This window comes from Xenopus tropicalis, chromosome 1 (genome assembly GCF_000004195.4).
Source record: "Xenopus tropicalis strain Nigerian chromosome 1, UCB_Xtro_10.0, whole genome shotgun sequence".
NCBI classification, from domain to species: Eukaryota; Metazoa; Chordata; class Amphibia; order Anura; family Pipidae; genus Xenopus; species Xenopus tropicalis.
The window spans coordinates 190293422-190316213 of NC_030677.2; the positions used below are offsets into that span (position 1 = coordinate 190293422).

The 22792-nt window shown below is 40.1% G+C and overlaps 1 protein-coding gene across 2 annotated transcripts in view; it reads right to left on the reverse strand.

Moving 5' to 3' along the window:
• Nucleotides 1-1096: 1096 nt before the first annotated feature.
• dazl (deleted in azoospermia-like) overlaps nt 1097-22792 on the reverse strand; it is a 37003-nt gene continuing 15307 nt past the window's right edge. The window contains exons 5-12 of one of the 2 annotated variants that reach the window (XM_031897159.1): nt 19243-19309; nt 16406-16536; nt 11550-11627; nt 11405-11455; nt 8965-9078; nt 8270-8318; nt 6389-6484; nt 1097-2038 (exon numbers count right to left, since the gene is read on the reverse strand). In XM_031897159.1, the coding sequence (XP_031753019.1) occupies nt 6438-6484; nt 8270-8318; nt 8965-9078; nt 11405-11455; nt 11550-11627; nt 16406-16536; nt 19243-19309 (537 nt within the window). In that variant the 3' untranslated portion in view covers nt 1097-2038; nt 6389-6437. 2 annotated transcript variants of the gene reach the window in all.

The following is a 22792-nucleotide window of genomic DNA, read 5'->3' on the forward strand; positions in this document are numbered from 1 at the left end:
TTTGTCACGGCAGTGGTAGCCAATATAAGTACTGGTAGAATTAGTCAGCAAACTGGATATAACTTCTAACACTATCATCTATTTAATATTACTAAAATACACATTAAATTTACCTTATATTCCACACATGATATACAACTCACCACTTCATATGAACTCCTTCTAGGCATCTCTACAGTCAGGTTCTCTGGAATTCCTTTCCTCTAGAAATCAAGGTTTAGTATAATGTAGACCAGGGCCAAAACTAGGGGAAGAGGCATGTGTCTAGGGCGCAATGGTGGTGTAGGTTGGCAGTGGGTACATACCACTTCTGCCTACCCCAAGTTTCAGCCTGACAGTCCTGGATACGGTGCACATGCCAGGACTCATGCCAAGGAAAGAGTGGACATGTGCAGAGAGGTACTTGCTTTGGGCGCCATCAACACCGATGTAGCCAGTAGTATGCCTCCACAGCAACCCCGGCACTAGCCAGCAGCCATGCACAGCAGTCTGCACACAAGTCACTATTAGTGCCGTTTCGCTGGTTGGCACACTCACTAAATGTTGTAGAGACTAGCAGCCAAATATAAATGAAGGACCTGCACCTAGACTGTATTACAGTGTACACATTACTAGTTTGGACACATTAGCTATAGCAATACAGAACCTACAACGTAACTCACAGGTCTATAAAAGAGAGATATTTGTATTATTAAACCAACCTTTTGGTTTTCAGAGACCTGTAATTGCAGTGTACTTGCATGCTCTTCTCCCCATTTTTTCCCAACCCTTTTCTTTCTCTACTTTCACAGACATTTGGGCTCTCCTCTTCGCAGATCTCCCAGGTCCTCATTTACCATCCCTTTCACCAATCTCTCTTCTTCCTTCTCTTTTTCCCTCTTCCTTTTATCTCTTCTGTATCCCTGGCCCAATACTTTCCCATTTTTCTCCCCTGTGCTGTCCATGTTTTCCTGTCCCAGTCCGATTTTGGACCCTCTCTTCCCAGTTGATTCCCTCTACTTCTCTTCCCAAGTATTTTTAATGCTAAATAGAAGACTGGGGCAACAAAAGGGTTAATACTTAAACTGTCCATGAGAATAAAAAACACAAAAGCGTCTCTGTTTTGCACTTATTTATTCATTAAATTTTATGGTAAGGGTAAACAAGTCTGGAAAAACAACATACCACAGATTGCCCAGTGCTTCAAATTTGAAAAGATTATTTTGGCAAGTTAGTCTAATTTTTAAAAGCATTATATAGGCTCATTTTCTTAAATTGAAAATTAAAATAGGGTCATGTCAAAAGTAAAACCATTGCATAAATAGCATTAAAATGTTTCATAAAGGATTTACATTTTTTTAAGTGGTCACTTAACTTACATAAACACAACTTGCATGTTTCTAGACATTTCCAATAATAACGCTTTTTGTAACAGAAGCCAAGTGCAATTAAAAGCCTATTAAACATAACTTCATTTACCTCAACTTATTGAAGAAAAATACAATACGGTAAATGCCTTGTGTATGTATACCAGTGAACTTGCATAATAATCCCAATAAACTAGTGTTTTGAAAAACAAGCAAAATGTGTTTCATTCAAGAATACAAATAAAAGTGAGTGTGGCTGTGGTGAAGAGAAAAAACAATTGATAAAGTGAGTGTGGCTGAAAAATCTTTGTAACTAGTCCCACTACACAATGCCATGATCCCAAAGAGAAGATGATTTGGGATTATATCACTGTGTATGTGCACACCACTTGTGTAAGGATTGGAAAACATTGCGTGGGAAACAAACTATAAATGTAAATGTGAGGCAGTGAACAAACTGTAGTTGTCTATACTTAAAGGTGCTTCATACAAACATATAAAACAAGTGACTTCTGTGTTCAGAACAACTATATACACATTAGTGTTAGGTGAATTCGACAAACTAAAAGGCACAACATTTGGAAGTGTATATGGATTTCTATGCAAACCGGATCTATAAAGTAAGGCCATTTTCAGTTGGAAACTCTCTTTATAACAGACTTGCTCCTTCTGAATTGGTGCACACTATCGTCCTTAAAAAAAAAAAAAAAAGAGCAAATGTAAGATATCCATAATTTATCATGTTATAATGTGGTGTTTTATCACTTCCTAGAACTACCGTATATACTCGAGTATAAGCCAACCCGAGTATAAGCCGAGGTACCTAATTTTACCTAAGAAAACTGGAAAAACTTATTGACTCGAGTATAAGCCGAGGGTGGGAAATGCAGCCGCTACTGCTAAGTTTCAATAATCAAAATAAATTCCAATAAAATGACATTAATTGAGGCATCAATTTGGTATATATTATTAAATATTTATTTAAAAAAAAAAATAGTAAACTAGCTCTGTAAGTGCAAAGTAGAGCAATGCAAAGTAGCAATTAAAGTGTATGGTGCAGTTCATACCCAAGCCATTGTGAGCATACTTGTCTCCACTACACCCTTACAACAATTGGTGCTGCTGAGCTGCTGATGTCTCTGGGAGTGCGGCAGGGCAGAAGCGTGTAGGAAGGGGGGTGCGTGACATCACATCCGCCTGACGCGCAGAAGAGCGCAGTCTTAGGAAGCCTGGCGGTGGATCTGGCAGCGGCTCTGGCGGGGGGTCTGGCAGCGGGTCTGGCGGTGGGTTTGGCAGCAGGTCTGCGGCGGCAGCTCTGGGGGCTCTGGTGGGTCTGGCACTGGCAGGGGATCTCTACTTTGGCTCGAGTATAAGCCAAGTTTGAATTTTTCAGCCCTTTTGTTGGGGCTGAAAAACTTGGCTTATACTCGAGTATATACGGTAACCAAGAATGTTATTACTACAGGCTATTAGAAACCCCTCCTTACAGGACAGGAGTGATCAATATAACAGTCCATGCCCACACAGAAATCAGCCCAAACTACTAAGCTTGGCTATGTCCCTTTTTGGTTTGATAATAAAGAATTATCTTACAAAAAAGATGGCTGTGTGAGGTGATGAGTAGGTTTGTGGCATTTATGACAAGATTACAATAAGTTACCTCATAAAAGTAGGGAAAAGGTGATGGCAATGTACCGTATATACTCGAGTATAAGCCGAGTTTTTCAGCACCAATAATGTGCTGAAAAAGGCACCCTCCGCTTATACACGTGCCCTGGAATGTGCCATCGCTCGCACCCGCCCCCCCGTGGACGTCAGTCCTGCCCTGGCGGGCACCCCCCTCCCCTGCACTCGCTCGCACCCCACCCCCTGCCTGTTCATACTGCGCAAAATAAAAATCACCCCCTACGTGCGCTGGCCCAGCACGCACACACGTCGCATCTTGCACATACGCGACATGTGTGCATGGTGGGGCTGCGCACGGGGGTGCTGCGCGTCAAAGGCATGCTCCAGTCCAACAAGGATGCGTCCATGGTGATATTGCTTTTATTCTGCGCAGTATGAACGGGTAGGGGGTGGGGTGCGCGCGAGTGCAGGGGAGGGGGGTGCTGCCAGGGCAGGACTGGAATTCCTGAGCAGCTGGAATTCCCCTTGCATATGGTATTATTGTAAGGTATTAAACAACAAGGTAGTTCTTACACTTTATTGAAGATGTAGGATTAATTGTATAAAAACATTTTTATTAATGTTTAGACTGCAGTTGACAATTATGTAGAAATGTAGCTGTAGCAGGGACAACAAACAGGGGGTACATTCAGTGGTATAATTTGATTTCACACTTTCCCACAGCAAATTAATTTTAGCACCCCAAAACTTCCAGAAGTTTGTGGTTTTACTTGTTTATTCAACTTCTTTGTTAATTCTGGCTTGATGGGCCACATTGACACCTGAGGCCCTTTGAGCTGCAGTGCCCTCTTCCTCTATAATTATTAGTATATGGTTTGCAATGGTACCAGGCCCGTGGAGCCTGAGAGGTCCCCATCTGCACAAATATTTTGCTAATTCCAAATGGTAGTGGGATGAAGGTGTAAAAAAGAATCTTGTGGCAAACATGTTGATTTATTGTTGTTTTATGGAGGCTCACTCCTTGCCCCTATTTAACCACATAAAAGTAGCTATGTAATACACAAACTCCTACCTTCTTGATATATATAGCACAATATTGTTACATATAGATAATAATATAACAGTAGAAGGTGGAAAAGACACTTTACTAAGATCAACCTCTCTGTCCAAGTAAAACCTCCCTTGCTTCAGAGAAAACACAACAAATCTGAACTCATCTTCAGTTTCATTGGGGAGCATAATCATTGATGACTCTAAAACATAAACTAGCTGTAGGCAGCCCTGTCAATAATGCAGAAAAAAATAAAAGGACACTTGTGAGTGTCCTTTTATTAAATAATTTGATTATTGAAACTTAGCAGTAGCGGCTGCATTTCCCACCCTAGGCTTATACTTGAGTCAATAAGTTTTTCCAGTTTTCTTAGGTAAAATTAGGTACCTCGGCTTATACTCGGATCGGCTTATACTCGAGTATATACGGTAAGTGTAACCCTTCATTTAATTTTAACTACACACCCCCCCTCTTTTTACCTAAGTACAGGAATGTCTGGGGCCTTAAAAAAGGGATGCTGGCTTTGTTAACTATTTAACTGTTCTGAATGTCATCAGTTTGCCATTTAAACAACTATTTTGGATCCCAACTATCTTAATTACAATAAATCACAAGTATAAATGAGGAACACATTTTATTAACACCTATTAATAAATTGCCAATATATAACAGGGAACATATTTACCAAAGACAGTAAAAAAAATCCATAATGATTTTGGCATTAAAAACAGACATGAAAAATATAACAAAATAAGAACAAATTGATCTGAAGAAGTCTAAATCTGATCAACAAGCAAGGAATATTTCAGTTTAAACAATATCACGATTTTTAGCAAATCTGCTCTTTAGTATATATTTATAGAGAGTCCTATTTTCCTGTAATATACAGAATGGGATGAGAATGTTATTTCTTTAGGAAGAGGCCAATTGGTATTTTAATTACTCACCTATAGCTCTAAGCCATAGACTGTTGGCTATGGGGAAAAACATTTCCTATCCAAAAATTGTGCCAAATGTGGCTGGCACTACAAGGGTTATATAAACTATTTATTTTGGAGTCTGGACTGGATGAAGGCTTTTAGAGGCTGATTCACTAAAGGTCGATAAAACGAGCGCTATTTATAGAATGCGTTAAAAATTTTATCTCTTCTTATTTTTTGCGACTTAACGCTCGATTCACTAAAAGGACATATCATAATTAAGAAACGATGTTCTTTGCGTTATTTATCTTGCGATGAGCAATTTTCTTGCGTCATTTCCCGCCGCGTGCGTTATTTCCCCACGTGCCATATTAGCGCACGATATTACGCATGTAACAACTACTTTCTGAAAACTACTGTACTGAAAATGACCATTTCCCTGAAAACTGGAGGCTGCATCACTCCAGGGCCAACACAGACTTGAAAAAATCCCACTGCAAACTCCATGTTGTGTTGCCAAAAGCTCACAAACCGCAATTTTCCCACCTGCCCCAAGTAGGTGTTCACACAGACTAATACGATATTTTGCACATTTAACACTTCATATGTGTTTGTGAATCATGCGTTAGTACTATTTCTATTCGCTAATTAACGCAATGCCTTTGGTAAATCTGTATTTATTTATCGCGTGCTTTTTAACGCAAAAAAGCACGCGATAAGCGTTATCGACCTTTAGTGAATCGGCCCCATAGACTCCTTTACAGTCAGTGCAGAAGCACAGGTTCAGATCTGATTACTCGAAGCATCAGACAAGGCTCTGAGTACCTGTACCTCAACTTTTTACAACCCATTGAGTCTACAACATATGAAACATGTAAGTATCAAACATGTAAGTCAACACCAACTACTAACATGCCTATAATGCATGTAGCCCTGCATTGGCAATTAGTATATTCTGGCAAATACCAGAAGGGCAGCATGCCACAGTTATTTTTGTAAGCCTGTGAGGGCAATGTGGGTGTCAGTTCACTTGAAAAGCCATATTTAGATGTCCTTGTGTTCTGTAAGAGGTCTGGTTTTAATACAATTTAAAATGTTAAGTGGTTCTGTTAACTTTGTCTAAACTACACATTTCCGTCTCCCTGTTTATAAAGAAAGCAATAATCTCTCTGATCCTAATGTGAGGCTGGTAAGAGTATTGCTTTAGTTCTGTATGGTTACTTAGAATTAGACATAAATACAGGTACATTAAGAGCAGTTTTGTTCCTAGAAAATGGGATTCCACACTATGAAGCTACCCACCCTGCTTCCTTCCAGGGGGAGAGTGGGGGGGGGGGGGGTTGGAAGCAATGGAGGCAAAGGTTATATTGGTTGATGTTTTTTAACTTTTCCCAAAAAGTACAAATTCTAAACAACAAAGGGGAAGTTAAACTTTTAGATTTTACCTGTATGTAGTCCTCCTGTGAAGCAAATAAACGGACTTTTTTTGCTGGATCAAACAAGCAGGATATAATAGTCTGGGTACTCATGTCCACATATCTCTAAAATCACAATACAAAAAGTATACATCCTTTGGGATAACACATCTTAAATGAGAGTTAATGGCACAGACAGCATTTTGACTGTCGCTGCCATTGGGTGGAAAACATCAGCTGACAAAATGCCCCTCTATGTCTATCACCATTTGTAATGGAACATGGGACGATAGAAGGTGGAATTTATGAAAAACCACTGAAGCTTTGTTGCACAAGATGTAATCTAACCCCCTTACTTTATGGGCAAGTAGCAGACTTTTGAAGGGTCAGGATCCTGCCCCACTAATCATCATACAGGTTGGGAGAGGGAGCATTAGAGTTGGCACAGGAAAACAATTTGTCACCCCACGCATTCTTAATTGGCACATAGCCTATATATTCTTCAGTTTTATTAAAGTCATATAAAAGTACAGGTATGGTTTACCTGTTATCCAGAATGCTCGGGGCCTGGGGTTTTCCGGATAAGGGGTCTTTCAGTAATTCGGAAGTCCTACCTTTAGTCTACTCAAAAATTAACAGTAATTAAACCCAATAGGATTGTTTTGGCTCTAATAAGGATTAATTATATCTTAGTTGGGATGAATGGAGTCTATGGGAGATGACCTTTCCGTAATTCGGAACTTTCCGGATAAGGGGTCTGATACCTGTACTAGTACTTTATACTGCTTTGTTACATTACACAGTAAATGCTGTAAAATGTAACTAGCCCTGTTAGGTGCCTTGGAAACAAACTATTTACACAACTGACCCCTGCACTTCAGTTTGTTTCAGTAGCCAATATTTTTTTATAAACCATATATTTTATACCATTTAACATTATATTAGTATGGCAGATGCAGGGGTCTGTAGCCATACAACATCATGCCTGATGCATTTACCACAATTGCTTAAGTGTGATTGGTCAGATTAACTATTCTTTACATGGTATTTAAATACAAACATTAATTAGCACATCTAGTATTATTTTTACTAATTGACTTTGTTGACCAATTTGTTATTGTTAGTAAACAAACAAACCTTAACACAGCATAAAACAAAAATACATCACACTACTAAAAAAAAAAATATCAATTAATTTAAAGAAGAGGTTGCCATTATAACAATTCCTATAGGAAACAAAGTATAAAATAGGAAGCCAAACATATCCAAACAAGCTCATAAAATGACATAGAGAAATATTCCAAGACAATCTGAAATAGGTCTACATTTTTATTATTTGTGTTTTTTTTTAGTTATTTTACTTTTTGTTCATCAGCTTTTCAGTTTGAAATTTTACCAGTTATCCAGTTGCTAGGTTCAAATTACCTTAGCAACCAGGGAATAGTTTAAACAAGAGACTGGTATATGGATAGGAGATGAACAGAATAATAAGTAATACAAATTAACAATAACTATTGAATTGTAGGTCACAGAGCAATAGGTTTTTGGCTGCTGGGGTCTGTGACCCCCATTTAAAAATTGGAATGTCAGAAGGCAAATAAGTAAAAAAAAATCTATAAAAAAATAATAAAGACCAATTGAAAAGTTGTTTAGAATTAGCCATTTTAAAACATACTAAAAGTTAACTTAAAAGTGAACACATCAGACTGCACAGGATGCTAGGACACCTATTTTATACTATTGTAACCTATTCGTTGCTGCCCAATTCTCTGGATCAAGAAATAACCTTTTTAAGAGACATCCAGTTAATGCTGTGTAATAAGGAAATGATTGTCCTTAAATATATTGATTTTTAGTTGATTAAGGATATAGTTAATATGTCTGAAACTGGCCTGTGAATAACCACCGCACCTAAAGTGAGCGCAAAACAGTGAAATTGCAAGTTCTTTCCGTTTAATCCCTGTGAGAGAAAGATAAAGTAGTTACTCAAATTATCCCTCCATGTTTTAGGGCAATGACAAACTACTTGTATCCTGCTACTTGTTGCGGCTACAGTTTTGTCACCAGCAGGGTATTTTCTGGCATTTTGTAGCCATGAGCTACAAGTAGCTGTATGTGTCATAGCCCTTAAAGGGGAAAAATCATGAAAAAAAGTTTTTAGAATATTGAAAATGTAAAGGAGAAGGCATTTTACTGCCAACATATTCACCACATCAGTGCCACGTAAAACACTATATGTATTCTGCAGAAAGCTTTGCCATACCCAAGTAAAGAGCCCTAGAAGCTGTTTCCATTTAAGACATCAGCTTTCTGAGAGAGGAAGCCAGATACCCTAATCCTGTGTTTCTACGAGTGCTTATTGCTGTATTTACTTAGACCTTTCTGATAAAGCTTACTTAGATTTTACCTTTCCTTCTTCTTTAAAGTCTGGGCTAATATTTTGACAATTTATAGCTTTTAAAAATTTTGCACAGTTACAGAGTTATGGCTAATTATTGTAGCAGCCTCCCATCCCCCACCCTCCAGAATCTCTGGTTACCTGGTAAGTAACACAGTTGTAACGAAGTTGTAGAACAAAGCTATTAAAAAATTCTTATAAAGCTCACCTTCTGCAGATTGGCTCCAGAAGCAGACACTGCCTGATCAATATGATATTCTCTTGGCATAGGCTCACCTCCATTTGGATCTATCTCACAGCAGTTGTAGTTGAAAGTGAAAGCCTGCAGAGTGGTGTGCACATCAAAGAAAGCTCAAGTAAAACCCAATTTATATTAACTTAAATAATTAGTAGGTAGTAAACAAACTGATAGCTTACAACAAAACAAAATTTCATAGCCACTCTAAAACCCCTTAGGGCAATGGCACACTGAGATTTGTCACCTGCGGCTAAATCTGCGGTAGCGCATATTTAAAAACATTACAATCTCCGCAAATAGATTTTAGCACTTGCAACAATCCAGATTAATTGAGAGTGACAAATCTCCCCAAGTGCCATTGCACTTATATCCACAGTGACAGTACATACATCATTTTGGGGGTTGGGAGATTATTCTTTTGCATGCTATACAAAATATCATTGATTTAGGGAGAAAAGAAAACTGCAATTTATATTTATTTTGTATTTTTAGCAGTTGCAGAGTTTTACAATTTTAGACTGCTAATACCAGGCTTTTGGGTCAACTAAAAGTTAGAAACTTGAGGGTAAACTAAACACAGAAAGTGCATAAAAAGATGCATAGACAGTTAGGACCACTCACACTCTGGGCTTTTAACAAACATTGAGCTGAAAGCAATATAAAGCAATCTAAAGCTGTGAGTATCTCAGAAACCACTTGAAACAGAAAAGTTAGTGTAAATTGCAAAAGTGCTCAGAGAACCAATTACATTTACTGGGTTAAGACAATAATAAAATGGTTATGTGTTCAAATCAAGAGGGTAAAGTTGTGCTATGTTGGATATTATTGACAGAATGTATTACCTTGATAAGTCTGACTGGCAGCCACAACTTCTCATCTCCCACTGCTCCACTATTTTAGTATTTTTGTGGTCTACTGTTAACCATGAGCCAGTATGCTAATTTTAATATTTTGAGGAAATCTGCCTTAATTCCAACTGCACTAAATTCCCAAGGCATGTACTATGCCTTACATTCTTTTAGGGAACTTAAAACACTAAGGGAAAGGTCTATATATTCTTGCGTGTTTTGCCTAGAAATTTTTAACTACCTTTACCATTTTGCTTTCAGTTTTCTCAAGGAGAAGGCAAATAAAACGATTCTGATTTTCCTCTGTAGAAAACTCTTTCCTTTGCTGCTGTGGCCTTTTCTGTTTCTCCTTCTCTTTTTCCCTCTTTGTAACCCCCTTATATGTGAATAAAACAGCTATGTCTGCTTCCTTCCCTTTGAGTGTGGGCCTATATTTAAAAAGGAATTTAAAGGGGTTTTACACCTTTTCTCACTGCTACCCAAAAATGATAGATTATGTTCCCCTGAGTATGATATGTGTCATGCAAAGACTGTGTATCTATGTGTCTGAATAAGCTGTTGAAAACTGTAATAGCTGCAATTCAAACAGAAAAAGGAGGAGGAACATTTCTTCTCTGCAGTGTGAGTCACATGTGAGCTTCCCCCCCCCCGTTCCCCTCCCTCCCCGAATGTTCATAGCAGGAGACAGAAGCAGCAGGGATCATGTTAGGTGCCTGTAACTTTAGCAGCCAATCAGAGGAGAGGCATGAAAAGAGAGACAGGCAGGGCCGGATTTGTAAGCCAGGCGCCCCCACACCCCCCGTGCATGCGCGAACGGCATGTGCACAAACCCCCCCCCCACATGCGCAAACTCGCGATTGCGCATGCTCGGGTCATTACAATCGCATACAGAACAGTGGGGGAGAGGACCCCATTGCTCCGCATGCGAGATAAACTTTAATATTTTGGTGCGGCATGCCACCCCCCAATTTGTGCCACTCTTACTGCCAGTACTCAGCTTACACAGAGCTTCAACACGCTGACACAGGCTTGTACAGAAAGGGGTCGGCGACCCCCTCCCCTGGTGCCTCCACTGACTCCTGCCCTATATAGAAACGCTAAGTTCAGAGGTAATTTTCTCTAAAACAGTAGATATTTTCTTAAAGAGCTACATTACATATTTTATTAAAATTACCTAATCTGCTAAAATAGCTTAATTTATGTGAAGGTGAACCACCCCATTAAAAGCCTATGGTTTCCTTGGAACTATTCATGCAAAATGCTTCCCCCATGGATAATACCCTCGTTTTACTTAGTAAGGAATGACGTACAGAACATCACTTTGATGAGGTGCATCATACTTTGTACAAACCATGCAACTAAAACTAAATGTTATTAAATGTGAATATTTTCCCTTCCCTAATTTATGGAAGATTAGCATCTAGTTTCCATTTTGGGCTATAGGGAGTGCGACATTTTACTACAGTAAATAAAAGCTGTATTAGATATCACTATAATGAGGTAATGACACCATGATAACTATACTGCTCCATTAGAATATATTTATATAAACATAAGCTTACTGGTGAAGGAAACATGTAGTTCCGTTGATCGGTTGGCCACTGTGGAGATACCTTGTGGGGGATGGAGGGGTGGATAAAAAAAAAAAACAACTTAGAAGTTATAAAACATATATTGAGAAATGTAAGGATCTGATAAGGTCTGTACCTGAAAGTAGCTAGGTTGTTGGCAGCCTACAGGAATCTGCTGAATTGCCATTGGTGGAGAGCTTGGGTATGGGCAAGCCTTAAAAAAAACAAACAAAAAAAAAGTGATGCACAGTAATACAAAGATATAAATATATAAACAAAAGACAGTGGCAATACAGCAGCAATAGAAAAATTAATCAAGTTAAAAACACGTGTTATCAGGCCTGTTGATACACCCTTTAACTCAATACATTTTTCTATTGGTACTGCATATGTCTTTTTTTTGTTTGTTTAGGGCAGTGCTGTCCAACTGGCACCCTGCATGGTTAACACCTTAGATTCAGGCTGTAAACCTCCTGTATTGTTTAAAAATGTAATCCCCTGTGTTGTTCACACCTTTTAGTTTCTGCATTGTTCACCCCCTGCAGTGTTCACACCTCAGGCTCAGGCTGTAATCACCCATATTGTTCACCTGTTCACACCTTAGACAGACTGTAGGAGCAGTAGAAACCCACAAATAAACCCTACAGACTATAAGAAGAACATATACTGTGGTGGTACTGCAATTAAAAAGTTTTTTAATATATAGTTATTGTGCAGACCATAGGAGCAGTGCCAGCATTGTGTCACTGTAGGCAGGGTAGGGCAGGCAGAGTATAGCACACACAGGCAGGATAGGGAAGGCAGAGTATGGCACACACAGGCAGGATAGGGAAGGCAGAGTATGGCACACACAGGCAGGATAGGGAAGGCAGAGTATGGCACACACAGGCAGGGTAGGGAAGGCAGAGTATGGCACACACAGGCAGGGTAGGGAAGGCAGAGTATGGCACACACAGGCAGGGTAGGGAAGGCAGAGTATGGCACACACCGGCAGGGTAGGGCAGGCAGAGTATGGCAAACACAGGCAGGGTAGGGAAGGGAGAGTATGGCACACACAGGCAGGGTAGGGAAGGCAGAGTATGGCAAACACAGGCAGGGTAGGGAAGGCAGAGTATGGCACACACAGGCAGGGTAGGGAAGGCAGAGTATGGCACACACCGGCAGGTTAGGGCAGGCAGAGTATGGCAAACACAGGCAGGGTAAGGAAAGGCAGATTATAGCAAACACAGGCAGGGTAGGGAAGGCAGATTATGGCAGGTTTTTTCTGTACTACCACCATTAATATGGCTATGGTCATGCAATAACATGGGTGTGGTTTCAAGTGGGTGTGGTTTTAAAAAGGGGAGTGGTCAAAACTAGCTTCCATTATCGGCCTTCCACTACGGAGGCCGGATAAATTCCGTCCCTCGGTACCACAGAAGTTGGACAGCACTGAGTTTAGGGTATAGGGGGACTCCTTTATGTATGCACCAGTCATACATATTTTGCATTCTGTGCTGCCCTGAGAGCACTGTTTTATATATATAATCCCACAATGTAAAGGAATCCGCACTCACAGGACATAGCAAAAGTGGTTTTAGCAAAGTGTAAACCCATCATAGATACATGAGAGAGCAGAGGAATTAGGTTATGACATCACCAGAGTGAAAGAAACCAAGTAAAATAAAACAAAATATCTCAAAACACACACACACAAAGCTCAGCAGACAGAGCAAAGTAAAACAATATTTTTGACACCTTGGTTTGAAGGAAGCAATTGGCTACATTCATACATTAAATAGTTAGCTATCCCATCATTTTTTTCCTCCTTGGTATCTTACAGGTATAAAAAACAAGAAATCTCAAATATACTGGGGGGGGGTGCCTATTTGTTTGACACTCTTCTGTGAATACAATCACATAGGGGCCATTTACTAACATTTGTATTTTTTTCAGCACTGAAAATCGTGGATTATATTAATTACATGAAAATTTGTGATTTATTAAGCAAAATAAACAGGAAAAAAAGACAAAACTAAGCCCAGACAAATGTTTGTTTTTAACATGTTAAAGCTTTAGAATTGTACATGTAACAAATGTATAGAGCGTAAGCAACAAGATACAAACTCTACAATGTACTTACAGTATCATAATGACAAATATTACAGTTATGTTTCTAACTGTACATTTGCTAAATAAACTATTTTAACAAAACAAAGTGCCCAATGTCTTTGTTCTGGAATAAGCAGTAACCAAAAAGAAAGAAAAAAAAAAAGACTCCCTCAGTAGTACTCCTATAACATTAAATAACACAAGCGAAAAATACTAGGGAGCCATCTAGAAATATATAACATAATTTAATGACTTAATGGTAGCCTCCTTCTTATACAGGTATAGGACCTGTTATCCAGAATGCTCGGAACCAAGGGTATTCCGGATAAGGGGTCTTTCCGTAATTTGGATCTTCATACCTTAAATCTACTAAAAAAATCAATAAAACATTGATTAAACCCAATAGGGTTATTTTGCATCCAGTAAGGATTTATTACATATTAGTTGGGATCAAATACAAAGCACTGTTTTATTTTTACAGAGAAAAAGAAAATCAATTTTAAAAATCTTAATTATTTGATTAAAATGGAGTCTATGGGAGACAGGCTTTCCGTAATATCGGGTCTCTGGATAACAGAACACATACCTGTACTTATTCTCATTAAAATTATACTGAGAGAAGGGATAAGTCAAGTCCGGACACAGCAGCTCCCAAATGTTAAGAAAATTATGAGAGCCGGATAATATAGAGGTTGATTTTTCTTTAAGCATAATTGTAGTGATAAGTGTTTTCAATTAAAGAATTGAGGCAAAAGGGGTAAAGCCATGATTTGGCTTACCAAATCAGTTCAAAACCATTGTACTACAGAACAACGCCACCATGTGACCCATGGCGCCCTCCTTACCAGTTTCTAAAACATAAGGGAGTTTCTACTTTACTCATATTGATAGAACATTTCTTAGTTACTTCCCAAATACTTTCCCAGGCATTTGGGTTAAGCATATGATTAAACTTCTGTTCGCACTGTTTAATGTAATGGCAGTATACTATCGGATACAGACATTAGGGTACAATACAGAAATGAATCCTCTTGTATATGGAAAAGAGGAACACACAGTTTTAAAAGCAGTAGTAGAAAGTGATTCTTTCTATGCAAAGCTATATAATGATGTAACTGATAAAAACATTTTTTTTAATGATGGGTAGATGAAAGTTTTGTTCAGAAAGGGACCAAGTTAAATTACCTTTATTCTGGATAAGATCTTTAGCGTAGCTTATACCATTAGCTTACCACCCTGGAAAAGAAGCTACTACTAGTCCTGGAGGGAACTTAGCAGCTGGTTTGTGAAGTGACATCAAATTTGTGTCCCTTTAAACCTTATCCCAAATAAAAATAATATGCCGCATAAATACAAATACTGTTTTCCAAATGAACCCAAGGTAAAGGAGCAGGGATGATTGGCAATATGAATGCCCTTTCCAATTGTACTCAAATATGTGGAGGTAAGTAATATAATTGAGCGATAGAGGCTATTTGGGCTGCTTGATAATATCTCAGCAATAATTAAGGCATCCATAGGCATGGGAGAAAGTCATGTGGTCAGATGAGACCAAAGTAGAACTTTTTGGTTTAAAATTCACTTGCCGTGTTTGGAGGAAAAATAAGGATGAGTTGCATCCCAAGAACACCATCCCTACTGTGAAGCATGGGGGTGGTAACATCATGCTTTGGGGGTGCTTTTCTGCGAAGGGGACAGGACGACTGCACTGTATTAAGGAGAAGATGAATGGGTCCATGTATTGTGAGATTTTCAGCAACAACCTCCTTCCCTCAGTCAGAGCACTGAAGATGGGTCGTGGCTGGGTCTTCAAACATGACAATGACCCGAAGCACACAGCCAGGATAACCAAGGAGTGGCTTCTTAAGAGGCAGTGGTCTAGCCAGTCTCCAGACCTAAATCCAATAGAAAATCTTTGGTGGGAGCTGAAACTCCATGTTGCTCAGCGACAGCCCCGAAACCTGACAGATCTAGAGGAGATCTGTGTAGAGGAGTGGGCCAAAATCCCTGTTGCAATGCGTTCAAACCTGGTCAAGAACTACAGGAGACATTTGACCTCTGCAAAAAAGGCTTCTGTACCAAATATTAACACTGATTTTCTCAGGTGTTCAAATACTTATGTGCAGCAGTGCAGTACAAATACATTCTTTAAAAATCATACAATGTGATTTCCTGATTTTTGTTTTTTAAATGCTGTCTCACAGTGGGAATGCACCTACAATGTGAATTTCAGACCCCTCCATGATTTCTAAGTGGGAGAACTTGCAAAATCGCTCAAATACTTATGTTCCTCACTGTAAGTCAACAGTAACAAGACAATTGAGTTGTGAAGTAACATCTATAGGTTCCGTAGACTCCACATTAGAATTTTGTGCAGACTGTATTGTGCAGCCAGTATGTTGCTCTAAAAAAGTGTCTGCTGGCTTTGTATGTATGGGTATGCCACTCTTGAATGAACTCAATAGTTAACAGGTTTAGCCCTTATTTTCAATTGTTTCACTAGACAGTATCCTCCGTTATGTCCCTACTAGCAAAAGGATTAGCTTACCAGTAAGGTTTTAAGATGGTGATAAAGTGTTTGCTAAATGTTTGGCATCAAGAAAGGGGTAATACATGTGCTTCTCTTTAAGCATGTTTAATTCTCTAGGTGTCCCACAGCAGGAGGGAAATGGTATGTGCACGTGTCACCAGGCGCATCTAGTCACAGGTCGCAGTTTGACCAAGTCGATCAGAAGATGTTTTGCTCCACACCCTGCACACTCAAAATCCACAGGGGGCACCAGCAACTACGGGGGCAGCAAAAAAATGCACCATCCTGGGGGTAAAAACAATCTTCACAATATTTGATTTTTACTATACTGTACATGTTCCAGTGGTGGTGGTTTAATATATCAATCTCACCTGCACATACTGAGTCACAGGGCTGATGATGGGAGAATGCTGGATGTACGAGTCTGCATTCTGACTGTTCCAAGTAGGGTGGAACTGAGTAGGTGGACTAATTACCACAGGACTAGTTTGCACATAGGTACCTGAAACAAAATGTGTAAAAAGAAAATGAGAAATTAGAAGTGACTCATTATATAGGTATTGCCCTTAGTCTGTAAATAATTGCTGCACTGCAACAAATCAGTGGAGTCAATCCTGGGAAATGTATTCTCACTAAAACATACCTTTTATTTAATTAATTATTTTAAAAGTTTACCCACAAAAAAGGAGGTGGAAGGAGTTGAAAACCTAGGAGGCTCACATTACATGCAATCTTAGGGTCACATTTATCAAAGTACGACAGGTACGAAATACAAAAAAATCGTATTTGGTTGTACTGTGCATATTTTCTGTGACTTTTTCGTACTTTATTTCCATTGTTATAATCTCTACATTTTAGTGCACATTTTTATTGTTCTGCATAGCTGTCGGTTGCTTGTTTGTGCAGCAAAACTACTGATCTCAATAGGTGAATAAAATCTATACTACTTTGACTGGTCATTATTGCATTAGGCATGTTGATTACTTATTTTCACCCATAGAAATTGTGTTTGGTATACCTATGCAAACTGTTCAGTTCACCTTTAGGATGTGGAGCATATAATGCAAGTTTTGAGACTACTTAATGAAAAAAAAGAAGAACTTCTGCTTGGTAGTTTGAAGTAAAGAGACACCTTTTCTTATTTTTGATTCAACGGAATGTGTATTTTTAAAAATATGCTGTTTTGTATATTTTGGTTTTTTTTATTATTAGGAGTCCACATAATCTTAGGGGTTCTTATGGCATGAAGTTCATGCAGGTGGTTTATTTTGCAGCAGCCAAAGCTTATTTTATCAAAACCACTAACATTAAGAAAGATTTGTGATCTAGTAGTCTAGAGAAAGAATTGATTTTGGATTCAAGAGAATGTGTACTTTTTAAAAAAAATATATGGTGTTCTGTGGTGAACTCACTTTTTATGGCTTTACACATAAAATTCAATAAATGTGTTGATTTTGCAGTAGTTGAAATAAGCCACCAGGATAGTCAATAAGCACTATTTTAATTGAAGGGCCTCTACTGTACATGCCACATAGTTGAGTAAACCTATACACAATGCTCATCAAACTGCTCAGATGACACCTGACATTCATATTTAGGATGTTTTATGCTGGTACCTAATGACGTATGGTAGATGAGCCTCTAGCAAATTGCAAGTTAAGTGATTTTTCAAATTTTAATAAAAAAAGAAAAAAAAAATCTTGACAAAAGAATAGCAGCAGGGTAGTTTGGAGTAGAAACACATATTACCCCATTTTGGATTTTCAGATTCTCTAAAGCAGTGCTGTCCAACTTCTGTGATACAGTGGGCTGGAATATTTCTGGCCTACATGGTGAAGGGCCACTAATGGAAGCCAGTTTTGACCACTCTCCTTTTTTTAAACCGCATCCACTTCAAACTGTTGTAGTGCAGCAAAAACCTAAATGGCTGGTGCTCACTGTAGGGAGATCACTCTTCATTCAAAGGGCAAGCAGACTATGACACACAAAGACAGGGTAGGGCAGGCAGAGCATGGCACACACAGGCAGGGTAGGGCGGGCAGAGCATGGCACACACAGGGAGCATAGGGCAGGCATAGTATGGTACACGCAGGGAGCATAGGGCAGGCATAGTATGGCACACACAGGGAGCATAGGGCAGGCATAGTATGGCACACGCAGGGAGCATAGGGAAGGCAGAGTATGGCACACACAAGCAGAGTAGGGGACACAGAGTATGGCACACAAAGGCAGCATAGGGCAGGCAGAGTACTGCCTGTGTGTGCCATATTCTACCTGCCCTACCCTGCCTGTGTGTGCCATACTCTGACTGCCCTGTGTTGCTGTGTGTGCCATACTCTGCCTTCCCTATGTCATACTATCTGCCCTACGCTGCCTGTGTGTGCCATACACACAAGCATAGGGCAGGCATTACATGCAGTGACACAATGCTGGTGCTGCTCCTACAGTCTGTCTGAGGTGTAAACAGGTGAACAATGTAGGCGTTTAGAGTCTGAACCTGATGGGTGAACAATACAGGCACTAAAAGGTGTGAACAATACAGGGGTTTAAAGGTGTCAACAATACAAGGTATTACATGTATAAACAATTCAGGGTTTTACAGCCTGAATCTGAGGTGTGAACAATGCAGAGGGCCAGTAAATCCCAGTACTGATACCATCTAAATCTTACACAAAGTCAGTGCAGCCAGACAGGTGGGGGGCCACACGGGGTTGGACAGCTCTGATCTAAAGTATTCAGATTTCTAATGCAGTACTTTGGAGAGTTGGTAGCATACTCAAACCTCTGTCTCCATTATAAAAAAATTCTTCATATTTCTCTGAAAAAAAAAAGTGGTTGCGAGGGGACATGATTACTTTGTAAGTACATTAGAGGGGATAATAGACAGATGGGGACTGTTCTTTTTTTCCTATAAAACCACCCTTTCAGATTAGAGGAACTTTTATTTGAAGCAGCTTAGGTGGCTCTTCACGGTGAAAGCAGTGAAATTCTGAGTGATGTTGTAATGGCAGATTCTATTAATGCCTTAGAGGGGCCTGGATGAGTTCTTGAACAAGCATGACATACAAGGCTATTGTGATACTAATATCAAGTTAGTTTAGATGTTGGTTAATATGGTTTATGTGTTTGAGTGTATAGATAGAGTCAGAATAGGTTTGTGTGTGATCAGTTTACTCGGAAGGGTTGAACTTGATTCCAGTTTACTTACATATACGTTGCATCTTTCGAATGGCAGGGCCAAGTTTCAGTTTTTTCCCATGGAAATTTATCTGCGACTAAAGGAAAAATTTTCATTATAAACCTAAAGAAAAAAACTCAGCTTTTTGGCATATGAGAGCATTGTTCAACTCAAAAGCTATCATATTGTATTATTTACATTTCCAGCTGCACCTTTACATTCACTAAGTAGATCAAAATACAAAATACATTTAGAATTTGGAAAAGTATTTGCTACACTAGCTAATCATGTTGAAGGTGAAGCAAACATACCTGGTTTCTAACATCTATAGTTAAACTCTTCTTTTAGGCTAAAGAAAATGCAAAGGCTCGCGTTTTTGGTGGATATTGGCCAAAAAATATTAAATGCTTCCCAGTGCAGACACATGAAGTTTTTTTCAAGCGTAGGGGCATATCTCACCCAAATTAGACTTCAAACTGCACCCCACCACTACTTTGGTCGTCACAATAAGGGACCATATATATATAAAGAAAATATCCCTTAGGCGCATTACCACCTAAATACCAAAAGGCCTTTCTAGACTGTTATATAACCCAAGGTATGGATGTAAAATAGTGGCCTCCATAAAATAGTCTCTACATAGAAAAGTGTGTGATCCTGCCAAGCAAGATTAAAGCAGTCCCTGGCTGTGGAGATTTGGGGAAATGTTTATTGTGCAATATTGCTTTAGGAATACTGATGTTGCTGTACTACAGCTCCAGCATGCCTCTACCTTCATTATGTGTTACATTATTCTGGGATTTGTAGAAGTAATGCTAATTTTCTTCTAGAAGTAGAGAAATACAGCTGAAAAATGTATTTCCTTTAAATCAAGACAAAAAGTAGCTGGTGACAGAATGGTCCCTGTTGGAAAGCATGCCTTTATTCATATCACACCAATGCATTCGGCAGCACTAACTGCCATAAAACTTTATATAGTTACAAATTCAAATGTGTACAATCCCTTTTAGATACAGCTTTTTTTTTTTTTTTTTTTTTTTTAAAGTCAGGTAATGGGGTAAAAATCTCAATCCTCTTCCCTGCTTTCAGCAACCAACTTTGCCTGTATCAAGCATTAAAAACTATCCGTAAGATTACCGTATTTTTCGGACCATAAGACGCACTTTTTTCCCCCCAGAAGTGGGGGGAAAAAGTCCCTGCGTCTTATGGTCCAAAGATAGCCTACAGCTATACTTTAAAAAAAAGGTTTTTTACTTGCCCGTGTTGTGGTCTCTGTGCAGGGCCCTCCTCTATATAGCGGCGCTTGCCGGTGTGGTCTCTGTGCGTGTGGAGGGCCCTCCTCTATATACCGGCGCTTGCCGGTGTGGGCGCTGTGAGTGTGGAGGGCCCTCCTCTATATACCGGCGCTTGCCGGTGTGGGCGCTGTGAGTGTGGAGGGCCCTCCTCTATATACCGGCGCTTGCCGGTGTGGGCGCTGTGCGTGTCGAGGGCCCTCCTCTATATACCGGCGCTTGCCGGTGTGGGCGCTGTGCGTGTGGAGGGCCCTCCTCTATACTCTGGCGCTGTGCGCATGCACAATGACGCGCATGCGTATGGGCATGCGCGTCATTGCGCATGCGCACAGCGCCAGAGTCATTCAAACTCATTCAAAGGCAGTTTCTGCACTGTTTCTGCACAGAGGGACAGAGGCGCTGTGGTGCGGCGAAAACCTGAGCAGGTAGGCTGCTTTTACATGAAATGGGGGCAATTCTTGTTGGGTGCTGCTGGTACAGGTGGGGGGCAATATGTTGGGTGCTGCTGGTACAGGTGGGGGGCAATATGTTGGGTGCTGCTGGTACAGGTGGGGGGCAATATGTTGGGTGCTGCTGGTACAGGTGGGGGGCAATATGTTGGGTGCTGCTGGTACAGGTGGGGGGCAATATGTTGGGTGCTGCTGGTACAGGTGGGGGGGGCAATATGTTGGGTGCTGCTGGTACAGGTGGGGGGCAATATGTTGGGTGCTGCTGGTACAGGTGGGGGGGCAATATGTTGGGTGCTGCTGGTACAGGTGGGGGGCAATATGTTGGGTGCTGCTGGTACAGGTGGGGGGCAATATGTTGGGTGCTGCTGGTACAGGTGGGGGGGCAATATGTTGGGTGCTGGATGCCCTGATTGATAACGCCGCTACGTCAGAATTTCTCTTCATACTATTATACCGGTAACATACAGTGTTTAGGCCTGAGGGCCCTTTCACACATATGCAGCTGTGTTGTTGCGTTAAAATCTCTGTTGCATGTACGCGTTTTCTATGCATTTTCTGTTCTTTATTTACGGTACTGTTTTGCAGAAATACGGTACCAGTACCGCCCCCTCACTAAGATGTCCAAGCAGAAGAGATGCACATATAAAGTTGGTTTCAAACTGGAAGTTATAAAATATGCAAAGGAGCATGGCAACAGGGCAGCAGAGAGACACTTTGGACCACCTCCCTCTGAAAAGATGATAAGAGAGTGGAGGAAACAGGAGGATCAGCTGCAAAAGTTGGAGAAAAGTAAGCACACTTTACGTGGGCATGCTGCAAAGTGGCCAGAGTTGGAGGTGGACATAAAGGAGTGGATCACACATCACCGTGAAAATGGCTTCTTGGTCTCCACAAAAATGATCATAAATAAAGCAAAACTCATTGCTGTGGAAAAAGGAATTCAAAATTTCACTAGCTCACCATCATGGTGCTACAGATTCATGAAGCGATCTGGCCTTGCTATGCGCACCAAAACAAAAATTGCTCAAAAAATGCCCAAAGAATACGAGGAAAAGATCTTGTCTTTTCACAAATTCGTCATTGATGCCAGAAAGAAGAATCAATTTGAACTAAGCCAGATTGGAAATATGGATGAAGTCCCACTTACTTTTGATGTGCCATCCAATAGAACAGTAGACCACAAAGGAGCAAAAACTATAACAGTTAAAACTTCAGGGCATGAGAAAACCCATTACACGCTTGTGTTGTCCTGCTGTGCAGATGGTACTAAATTGCCACCAATGCTCATCTTCAAAAGGAAAACTTTTCCAAAAGAAGCGATTCCTCGGGGAGTCGTGGTGCATGTCCATGACAAAGGATGGATGGACGAAAAGGGAATGAGGCTCTGGATTGAAAAAGTGTGGTCCAAGCGTCCAGGCGGGCTTTTAAAAAAACCATCCTTGTTAGTGCTTGACCAGTTCAGAGCACATATCACCGACACTACAAAAAAGAACTTTAGAGAAGTCAAAACCCATTTAGCTGTAATTCCCGGTGGTCTTACCAGCCAGCTGCAACCTCTGGACGTGTCCATCAACAAACCATTTAAAGTGTTTATGAGGGAAGAGTGGAACAAATGGATGGCTGCTGGTAATCATGATCTTACACCTACTGGAAAAATAAAAAGGCCCACTATTACCCAAGTTTGTGAGTGGGTGAAAACCTCATGGGACTCAGTTAAGGATGAGATCATTGTACATTCCTTCAAAAAATGTGGCATCAGCAATACCTTAGATGGGACTGAAGATGATATGTTATATGAAAATACTGGTACCAGCACCAGTAGTGACGAAAGTCCTGTTA